Below are 12,215 nucleotides of genomic sequence, written 5' to 3'. Positions count from 1 at the left end.
GTTGGTGTCTTACCAGATTTTGTATTGTGTAGGAATAAATAATTTGTATCCCTGCTGTAGGAGCACTTGCATTAAGAGGAAGCGCTACACTTCCATGTTTAGATACCGATTTCACGCAAATGTGTATCGTTAAAATCATGGTTTGAAGTGCTACACTTCCATGTTTAGATACTGGTTTCAAGCAAATGTGTATCGTTAAAATCATGGTTTGATCGTCAAAGATGTTTGGAAAATTAATCTGTGATATTTGTACCTGAATAAATGCTTCTGATATTGTGCACATTAAATGTTGTACAAGTTAATGGTAATCATATATCTGCATGACAATGTTTTTACCATCTAAATGTTTTAGTACGGTATTGACAATAAAGATATGTAAATAAACATTTCACAACGTGTATGTCTGCAGTTTAAAGTCCTTTGTGGCTAATATGTGTAAAAACCTCTGTGATGAGATTATCTCAGATCTTCAAGATGCAACTTTTTAATCAAATTTGAATAGTACAATATTGAGACTGATTTGGTGCATTTAAAGATTCCTTTTTCATAAATGTCAACCTGTTAGTATGAAATTGTATATGGCTATTTGGTGGGTAGATTTTGAAAGGAATTGTATTGTACTATATTTTGTATATTATATGATGATGTATATTTTAACTGTCCATAAACTGTGCGCTTCTAGAGATTAGCTTTTTAGCAGAACGGACTATGATGTTAACAAAAGAAACAATAATTTCATACAAAATTATGTCTGTAAACAAATAAAAAATAATAATAACAATACTAATACAAATATTTCCCCTAAAATGTGGTGGGTGCGGCTTATATACTGGTGCGCTCTATAGTTGAGAAAATACGCTAATTTATTTTGACCATAGGCTGTTCCTCTGGATTATCAAAGCCAAAACAGCATCTAAAATTCGGCAAAAGTCCAGTTCTTGGTTGGTTTCAAATGCGAGTGCCATGCGACATTCCCAAACAAAGTCCACTCACCAAAGCATGTACAAGGCGAAGGTTAGAAAGGCCAGATAACACAAATGCTTCCATGCCCACGCACTCCCCTCCCTTCCACACAAGCCCTGTGATGTCACTCAGGGATCCTGCAGAGTGGATGAAATACACATCTGGGCCACCGGATAGAAAAGACAGAGGAGAAAGGAGAGGCGAGATGAAGGTATTTTTTTTTTCTTTTTTCCCCGCACATTTTAAGTACAGCATTGCGGCCTGATGCCAAGATCTTAAATAAGCAAGAACATCCATTAGTATTAATGCTCTCCTAATTCTCCTCAACACAAGATCACTAATAGTATTCACATTCCAAGTAAACAATGAGGAAATATTCATTAGAGATGGACTAATGGAGTCTTAATGGCAGCTTTTAGGCAAGATGTTTCAACAAATAAGAGTGTTTGCTAATGAAGAGGTGACATTAAAAGTTTCATCACATAAATGTTGGACTTATGCTGGAGAGCATGCACCGTCTTGTGACACTTCTTTCTCAAGCCCTGCACTGCTCTGGGACCAGGAAGCTGGGCCCTATGCCATATAGTGAGCCGGCCCACACGTCCGCCTGCCGCCCACCAGGAAGAGGAAATTAGAACCATTCCATCCTGTCACTGTTCCGCCACCAGAACGAGACCACAGGGGGGGGTGGGGGGACTTGTACACTTTCACTGATCAAACATCCTTAAAATGTCTACAACACACACTATTTATTTGTTTTTAAGAGCTGCTAGATGTCATTGCATGAAATGCCTCCGTGGGAAACATCACTCTTTAGAAAGATGGGAGGAGCCACAGGAGGAAGCACAACCTTAACAAGCCCTCCGGAAGATGAGTGGGAGCATCAACCACTCCCTTAAGTACCTCTGCTTTGCATGCGTGTCTGTTTAGGAAAAAAGAAAAAAAGCGGCTGGAGAAATGGAATAGCACTCGCTGGTGCTCAAATGGGGGCGACTATTAGGAATAAAAACCCCATAAACTGTCTTCCAGATATCACATTGTTCACGTTTACCTTCACTACATAATATATATATATATATATATATATATATATATATATATATATATATATACAACTCAAAAGCAGTGAAGTTGTCATGATGTGTAAATGGTAAATAAAAAGACAATACAATGATTTGCAAATCCTTTTCAAACTATATTCAGTTGAATAGTCTGCAAAGACAAGATATTTAACGTTCCAACTGGTAATCTTTGTTATTTTTTGCAAATATAAACTCATTTAGAATTTGATGCCTGCACCATGTTTCAACAAAGCTGGCACAAGTAGCAAAACAGACTGAGAAAGTTGAGGAATGCTCATCAAATACTTATTTGGAACATCCCATAGGTGAACAGGCTAATTGGGAAGAGGTGGGTGCCATGATTGGGTATAAAAGAAGCTTCCATGAAATGCTCAGTCATTCACAAACAAAGATGGGGTGAGGGTCACCACTTTGTCAACAAATCCATGAGCACATTTTAAGAACAACATTTCTCAACCAGCTATTGCAAGGAATTTAGGGATTTCCCCATCTACGCTCTGTAATATCATCAAAAGGTTCATAGAATCTGGAGAAATCACTGCACATATGCGGAAAGGCCGTGACCTTGGATCCCTCAGGCGGTACTGCATCAAAAAATGACATCACTGTGTCAAGGATGTCAACACATGGGCTCAGGAACACTTAAAAAAAACAACATAAGTTGCCATCCAAGCAACGTTATCATGGACGCCCCTGCTTATTTCAACAAGACAATGACAAGCCACAAGTTACAACAGCGTGGCTTCATAGTAAAAGAATGCGGTTACTAGACTGGCCTGCCTGTAGTCCAGACCTGTCTGCCATTGAAAATGTGTGGTGCAATATGAAGGCTAAAATAGCAGAAGGGATACTGTTGAACAACTTAAGCTGTAGATCAAGCAAGAATGGAAAATAATTCCACTTCAAAAATGTGTCTCATCAGTTCCCAAACCTTTACTGAGTGTTGTTAAAAGGAAAGGCTATGTAACACAGTGGTGAAAATTCCCCTCTGACAACTTTTTTGCAATGTGTTGCTGCCATTAAATTCCAAGTTCATGATTATTTGCAAAAAATAAAAATGTTTGTCTTTGCAGTCTATTCAATTGAACATAAGTTGAAAAGGTTTTGCAAATCATTGTATTCTCTTTTTATTTACCATTTACACAATGTGACAACATCACTGCGTGCTTTTGGGTTATGTTATATAATATATATATATATATGATATATTGTGATATTTTGCAATATCACAATACATAATGCATACACTTATAACTTGTTTTCAAAATGCTTACAAAAACTGGGACCCCAGAAAAATACTGTGTGACCCCATTTGCAAATCATTGTATTCTCTTTTTATTCAACATATACACAATATATATATATGTATATATATATATGTATACGTATATGTATATATGTATATATATATATATATATATATATATATATATATATATATATATATATATTGGGGGTGTAACGGTAAACAAAAATTTCGGTTTGGTACGTATCTCGGTTCAGAGGTCACGGTTCGGTTCATTTTCGGTACAGTAAGAAAAAAACAAAATATACATTTTTTGATTATTTATTTAACAAATTTGAAAAAAACAGCTTTGTTAATTAGACAACGTTGCAACTTTTTCTAAATTACATTTAGCCTTTAAGCTTTTTATTTCACTTTTGTTTATGTTTTCGTTTATTTTAATAGTATTTTGAGAATGTGCCATGGGCCTTTAAAACATTAGGTGTGTGCCGCAAATGGCCTCCGGGGCACACTTTTGACACCCCTGCTATAGATATTAAAAAATTAAATCAGAGCCTGGCGACACCTGCATGTTTATCATAACTCTCCCGCTCTGTCTGTCTCTGTCCCTCCCTAACGATTGCTACTGTGTGCACAAATTGTCTTGTTTTGAACCCCTTCTTAAACTTAAACGTACATTGAAAATACACGCAACCCTAACTTAAAATGCCGGACATTTGAGGCATTTAAGAAACTTCACCCGGACAGCCCCGCAAAAGAGGACATGTCCGGTGAAAAGAGGAGGTATGGTCAGTCTATCATAGCCCAGTCGTTGCTAGCATGCCGTGTGTTGTTGTTTTTTTGATTGGTTGAAACTTTTATTAGTAGATTGCACAGTACAGTACATATTCTGTACAATTGACCACTAAATGGTAACACCCCAAAAAGTATTTCAACCTGTTTTAAGTCGGGGTCCACGTAAATCAATTCATGGTGCCTTGTAGGGGTGCAACATATCAAAAAACTCACGGATTGGATAATTTTTTTCAGATCAGCAAAAAAAAAAAAAAAGACAAGACAAATAAACAGAAGTTTTGCCGTTTTGTTTTGTAACACTTTTAAATTATTAAATAAAAATACATAAAATCTAGTTCAAGTGCACAAGGCATAATATCTTCTTTTTAACAAAACTAATGAAAAACAGTGCCACATAAAAAGGGATTTCTCCTTTCCTCCACTGCTTGTGTCAGTACCTGCACAAGGTGACTCTCGTAGAGGGGGCGTGTCTTCTCATCTCCCACTCTGCTGTGATGAAATAGCACTTATGGTCACATAGTTCCCCTGGACCTCCACCCTTGCCCTTATGGTCAGATAGTTCCCCTGGACCTCCACCCTTCTGTCGTGAGCGATGACGCTCGGGATTGTTCGTCCACAACTTTTTTCTTCTCTTGCTCATAAAAATCTGGCACAATCTTATCGTTGAAGTTGGTGAGCGACAAGATGTCGTAATGTGGCTGAAACACTTTCAGCATGCGTTTAAAACCCTCGGTTTGCACAATGGAGTCTGCACCTATAAACACACCGATTAAATGGCACGGGGCGTTCAAGTTCCTCCGTTACTCCGCTCGCCATTACCACGCTGTGCGAACAACTCTTATTTATTTTTTATTTTTTCATAAATCAGACCGCGGATCACGTGTGTGCCGAACCGAAGATATTGATCCGAATGGATCACGGATCAACGTTGATCCGTTGCACCACTAATACCTCGGTGTGCATTGTTTACAAAATGTGCGCTACTTAATATGTCCGTGTCGTTCGGTACATTTCCGAACTGAACCGAAACCCCCGTACCGAATCGGTTCAATACAAATACACGTACCGTTACACCCCTAATATATATATATATATATATATATATATATATATATATATATATATGTGTGGGAAAAATCACAAGACTACTTCATCTCTACAGAACTGTTTCATGAGGGGTTCCCTCAATCAGGAGATTTTCTGATGATTGAGGGAACCCCTCATGAAACAGTTCTGTAGAGATGAAGTAGTCTTGTGATTTTTCCCAGACATACATATTGCGCTCTACCACGGTATCGAGCACTATTCTCTGGATAATCCAATCAAGACATACATATACATATATATATATATATATATATATACTAGGGGTGTAACGGTACACAAAAATTTTGGTTTGGTACGTACCTCGGTTTAGAGGTCACGGTTCAGTTCATTTTCGGTACAGTAAGAAAACAACCAAATATACATTTTTTTCATCATTTATTTACCAAATTTGCAAAATCTTCCAACAAAAATATTTTTCTTAGTGGAATATTTAAATGTGAAGTAATGGGAAACTTGGATTGGTCAATAATTCATAATAGCATTGATTTTGATTCAATATTATGTTTTGAGCAATGACAGTTTGAAAAAAAAAAAAAACAGCTTGGTTTTATTAGTCAACATTGCAACTTTTTCGAAATTACACTTAACTTTTAAGCTTTTTTATTTCACTTTTGTTATGTTTTTGTTTTATTTTAATAGTATTTTTAGAATGTGCCGTGGGCCTTTAAAACATTAGCTGTGGGCCCCAAATGGCCTCCGGGGCACACTTTTGACACCCTTGCTATAGATAATAAAAAATTTAATCTGATAAATCTATGGGTAAAAATCAGAGCCTGGCAACACATGCGCATTCATCATAACTCTCTCTCTCTCTATGTGTCTGCCCCTCCCTCACGAATGCTGTTGCGTGCACAATTTGTTTTGTTTTCAACCCCTTTATAACTCCGAACGTACATTGAAAATACACGGAACCCTAACTTAAAATGCCGGACATTTGAGGAATTTAAGAAACTCCACCCGGACAGCCCCGCAAAAGAGGACATATCCGGTGAAAAGAGGAGGTATGGTCAGTCTATCGTAGCCCTGTCGCTGCTAACATGCCTTGTGTTGTGCCTTGGTGTGCATTGTTTACGCAACGTGCGGTACGCTACTTAAAATGTCCATGTGGAAACTCATTCGGTATACCTCCAAACCGAACTGAAACCCCCGTACCGAAACGATTCAATACGAATACACGTACCGTTACACCCATTTATCACATATACACGTGGCGCAGTGGGAGAGTAGCTGTGAGCAACCCGAGGGTTCCCTGGTTCAATCCCCACCTAGTACCAACCTCGTCACGTTTGTTGTGTCCTGAGCAAGACACTTCACACTTGTTTCTGATGGGTGCTGGTTGGCGCATTGCATGGCAGCTCCCTCCATCAGTGTGTGAATGTGTGTGTGAATGGGTAAATGTGGAAGTAGTGTCAAAGCGCTTTGAGTACCTTGAAGGTGGAAAAGCGCTATACAAGTACAACCCATTTATCATTTATATATAAATCACAATATATTTCATAACCCAAAAGCAGTGAAGTTGTCACGTTGTGTATTTATTAGGGGTGTAACGATACGTGTATTTGTATTGAACCAGTTCCCAGTGGCTTATTTTATTTTTCGAAGTTTTTTTCAAATTTATACCCGATTTTCGCTATCTGCGAAGCCACTGTCCATTTCCCTGTGACATCACATAGCGATGCCGATACAAACAAATGGTGGATAGCACAGCAAGATATAGCGACATTAGCTCGGATTCAGACTCGGATTTCAGCGGCTTAAGCGATTCAACAGATTACACATGTATTGAAACGGATGGTTGGAGTATGGAGGCAGATATCGAAAACGAAATTGAAGAAGAAACTGAAGCTATTGAGCGAAGAGCTGTTGACGCTATTTGCCCATGTTTGCCTTAGCATCGTCGGTAAAATGTGCAGACCAACGATCGGAAGTTTCGCATCTTGTGACACTGGAGCAACTTAAATCCGTCAATTGGTATGTGTTTGTTTGGCAATAAATGTGGGTGGAGGGAAAGGCTGGATGCAAATATAGCTACAAATGAGGCATAATGATGCAAAATGTACTTACAGCTAGCCTAAATGGCATGTTAGCATCGATTAGCATGCCGTGCTAATCGATGCACATTCTAAGTAAATCAACTTGAATCCGTCCCTGATTGTGTTGTTACACACTCCGACAACACACCGACGAGGCATGATGTCTCCAAGGTACTGGAAAACAGTAGAAAAAACAGAAAATAACAGGGCTGTTTTGACTTGCTGCGTGTAATGTGGTGGAGAAAATGGCGTTGACTACCTAGGTGACGTCACGTTCTGACGTCGTCGCTCCGAGAGCGATAAATAGAAAGGCGTTTAATTAGCCAAATTTCACCCATTTAGAGTTTGGAAATCGGTTAAAAAAATAAATGGTCTTTTTTCTGCAACATCAAGGTATATATTGACGCTTACATAGGTCTGGTGATAATGTTCCCCTTTAATGTTGATTAACGTGGACCCCGACTTAAACAAGTTGAAAAACTTATTGGGGTGTTACCATTTAGTGGTCAACTGTACGGAATATGTACTGTACTGTGCAATCTACTCATAAAAGTCTCAATCAATCAAAAAAAGTACTTTATATGTAGAAAGGTTTTATTAAAATACCATTCTGAGCCTTATCTTATTTAGTTTTTATTTTATATATGTTCACCACATTAACCCTGGCAGTGGACCCTATGTGTATATGTATGTTATGCCATTGTTTACAAATTTGGTAAATAAATAACCAAAAAATGTATATTTTGTTCTTTTCTTACTGTACCGAAAATGAACCGAACAGTGACCTCTAAACAGAGGTACATACCGAACCAAAATTTTTGTGTACCATTACACCCCTATAGTATATATATATATATATATATATATATATATAAATACATACATACATACATACATACATATATAAATATATATACATACATACACATATATATACACATATACATATTTATACATACATATACACATATACATATTTATACATACATATATATACATACATACATATATATTCATACATACATATATATACATACATATATATATATATATATATATATATATACACACACATTTATACACACAAACGTATATATATACACATATATATATATATATGTATATATACATATATATGTATATATATACTTTTTTGCCCCACTGTATCATATATATATATATATATATATACACACATTTACATATATATATACATACATATATATATACATTTACATACATATATATATATACACATACATACTGTATATATATACATTTACATGTACATATATATACACATATACATACATACATACATACATATATATATAAATATATATATATACACACACACACACACATACAGTAAAAAAAAAAAGGTATTTGAAACCCTGCTATTTTGCAAGTTCTCCCACTTAGAAATCATGGAGGGGTCTGAAATGTTCACAGTAGGTGCATGTCCACTGTATGAGAGATAACCTAAAAAGAAAAATCCAAAAATCACAATCAATGATTTTTTAGCAATTTATTTGTGTGATACAGCTGAAAATAAGTTTTGAACACCTGTCTATCAGCCAGAATTCTGACCCTCAAATACCTGTTAGACCGCCTTTAAAAGTTCTCCTCCACTCCACTGTACTATCATGAATCAGATGCACCTGTGTGAGGTCTTTAGCTGCATAAAGACACCTGTCTACTCCATACAATCAGTAAAACCCAAACATTCAGCATGGCTGAGAGCAAAGAGCTGTCCAAAGACACCAGAGACAACATTTTACAACTCCACAAGGATGGAAAGGGCTGAAAAGAAATTGCCAAGAAGCTTGGTGAAAAAAGGTCCACTGTTGGAGCAATCATTAGAAAATGGAAGAAACTAAACATGACAGTCAAACTCAATCGGAGTGGAGCCCCATGCAAGATATCACCTCGTGGGGTCTCAACAATGCTAAGAAAGGTGAGGAATCAGCCCAGGACTACACGGCAGGACTTGGTCAATGACCTGAAAAGAGCTGGGAACACTGTTTCCATGGTCACTGTTGGTAATACACTAAGACGTCATAGTTTGAAATCATGCATGGCATGGAGGGTTCCCCTGCTTAAACCAGCACATGTTAAGGCCCGTCTTAAGTTTGCCAATGACCATTTGGATGATCCAGAGGAGTCATGGGAGAAAGTTTTGTGGACAGATGAGACCAAAATGAGACCATAATTCCACTATGCGTGTTTGGAGGAAGAAGAATGATGCGTACCATCCCAAGAACACCATCCCTACTGTGAAGCATGGAGGTGGTAGCATCATGCTTTGGGGGTGTTTTTCTGCTCATGGGACATGACGACTGTACTGTACTAAGGAGAGGATGACTGCAGCAATGTATTGTGAGATTTTGGCCAAAAACCTCCTTCCCTCTGTCAGATCATTGACGACGAGTCGTGGCTGGATCTTCAAACATGACAATGACCCAAAGCACATAGCCAGGAAAACCAAGAAGTGGTTTCGTAAGACCCATATCAAGGTTCTGGAGTGGCCAAGCCAGTCTCCAGACCTAAATCCAATTGAAAATCTTCGGATGGAGCTGAAAGTCTGTGTTACTCAGCGACAGCCCAGAAACCTGACTGATCTAGAGAAGATCTGTGTGGAAGAGTGGGTGAAAATCCCTCCTGCAGTCTGTGCAAACCTGGTGAAGAACTACAGGAAACGTTTGACCTGTTTGATTGCAAACAAAGGATACTCTACCAAATATTAATGCTGGTGTTCAAATACTTATTTTCAGCTGTATTACACAAATAAATTGTTAAAAAATCATAGATTGTGATTTCTGGATTTTTCTTTTTAGGTTATCTCTCATACAGTGGACATGCACCTACCAGGAAAATTTCAGACCCCTCCATGATTTCTAAGTGGGAGAACTTGCAAAATAGCAGGGTGTTCAAATACTTCTTTTCTTCACTGTATATATATATATATATATATATATATATATATATTAGGGCTGGGCAATGATTAAAAATTTTAATCGAAGTTAATCGCACTATTTCTCAGATTAATCGCGATTAACTGCATTGTATACGCAAAGCCCAATAATGAATTCAAAAGTAGTGTGTAATGCACCTTTATTCGAATATTCTCCCACATGAACAAAAGCGCCAAAACATTTGTTGTGCAAACACAATTTAAATCAGTCCTTGTTAAACAGTAGCAGTTAAATAGCATATTTTATGAAAATCAACCCAAAAAATGTAAATACAAACATTTAAGCTTATTGCCACTGCCAGGGTATTTAAGTTATCCTGTTTGTTATGGAAAATAAATATAATCTACATACAAATCTCTGAGCCACAATCATAACATCTGAACAGGCAATTTCTGAGGTAACAGCAGAAACATTTTTTTTATCAGGGTCTTATGTTTAAAAAACCTATATTATAGGTAGTGGGCTGTTTTAGGGAAATTTTTGATCAAATTATCCGTAGTATCAATATTAATAATGTTGTGTTTATTCTGCGTAGTGCACTTAAAATAATTATGACCATATCTAGGAATTGATATGATGGGAATTTTCCGATTGTTTGCTTGGTGCTTTGATAAACTGAACGCATATACATGGTACTATTTGTGATGTTATGAGCCAGGGGAAAAAAGAACTACCCTACCCAGCATGCAACAGGAGTGACGAGCATGCGCGGTAGCCCGGTGTAGGTTGTGTCGCCATGACGGCATCTTGTATGTTGTGATATGCACGCTCTGAAAGCAAACGTTAAGAACTCAGCCAACACTCCTCGTCTGCATGATTCATAAATAGACAGACAACACATATACTCCGCTGCTTCACAGGCCGCTGGATGTAGCCGGCAAAGTATTCCCATGCTAGCTAGCCGGTCTAGCAAGCACGCGTCATTCAGTCCAAAACGGCCCGATCTATCCACATTCAGAATTGTCTGGCGGTCGTAAGTGATCCCAGAGTGACCACGCTGTAAGCCAGCCATGAAATTTGCAGAATTGTCCGGTATTTTTGCCAAATGTTCCATCTTTACCAAGAGCCCCTCGACGCCGAAGTACATCCGGGAGATGCCATCTTGTTAAGAAAAGGCATAAACAAAATAAAAGCATGTAAACAACATACGCAAATGTGCGATGAAATAATTGTCGGCGTTAATAGATTGATGAGTTAACGCGTAATTAACGCATTAATTTGCCCACCCCTAATATATATATATATATATATATATATATATATATATATATATACACACACACACATATATATATACACATATATATATATATATATATATATACATGTATGTACACACACACACACACACACACACACACACATTTCAGGCCATATTCCTAATGCTACCTAATGTTAGCTTTTTTAGCTACGTAGCCTATAAACAGCATTTGGTAGTACCAAATATTATTCAAATAGCAAGTGGAGCTGTGCCAAGATGAGCAGGCACCATGCAGTGGGTAAGTGACAAAATATTAGGGCTGTGAATCTTTGCTCACGTAACAATCCGATCCCGATTCCTGGGGTAACAATTGGATTCAGAATGGATTCTTGATTTAAACCGAATCTTACAATGTATTATTTTGTATAATAATTATTATAATAGCTCCTTTTGGTTGCATGGAGATGGCCTAAAAATATATATTTTTAAAAAGTTTTCTTTACTAAAAATAGATTTTTTTTAATCATGACTCGATTTAGAATCGGGATGAATAGGAATACCAATTCGTACGTAAATTAATTTTTCCGTGCACCCCTACAAAACATGGACATAAAACACACTTTTTTTACTTACTTTTTCAGAGGGTCAATAACAGTCTTCTGCATCTGATTGACCTAAAATGACAAAGAGAACACAACATTTCTGCATGAAAAGGTGGTGAAATTATAAATACAGAGTCATGTCTCACTATTTAGCAGCCTAAACGTCAACAACAATGTACATCTCAAACACAGCACTCAAGAAAAGGGAAAA

The 12,215-nt window shown here is 37.2% G+C and overlaps 1 protein-coding gene across 1 annotated transcript in view; it reads right to left on the bottom strand.

Annotated features, from left to right (window-relative positions):
• The window catches only part of bin3 (bridging integrator 3), a 165,574-nt gene that overhangs the window by 30,843 nt on the left and 122,516 nt on the right, over positions 1 to 12,215 (bottom strand). The window contains exon 6 of the mRNA XM_061906066.1: positions 12,036 to 12,076. Within this exon, the coding sequence (XP_061762050.1) occupies positions 12,036 to 12,076 (41 nt within the window). The remainder of the gene's footprint in view (positions 1 to 12,035; positions 12,077 to 12,215) is intronic.

Source organism: Nerophis ophidion, linkage group LG07 (assembly GCF_033978795.1).
Source record: "Nerophis ophidion isolate RoL-2023_Sa linkage group LG07, RoL_Noph_v1.0, whole genome shotgun sequence".
Taxonomy (NCBI): domain Eukaryota; kingdom Metazoa; phylum Chordata; class Actinopteri; order Syngnathiformes; family Syngnathidae; genus Nerophis; species Nerophis ophidion.
This window is presented reverse-complemented; position numbering and strand designations above follow the sequence as displayed.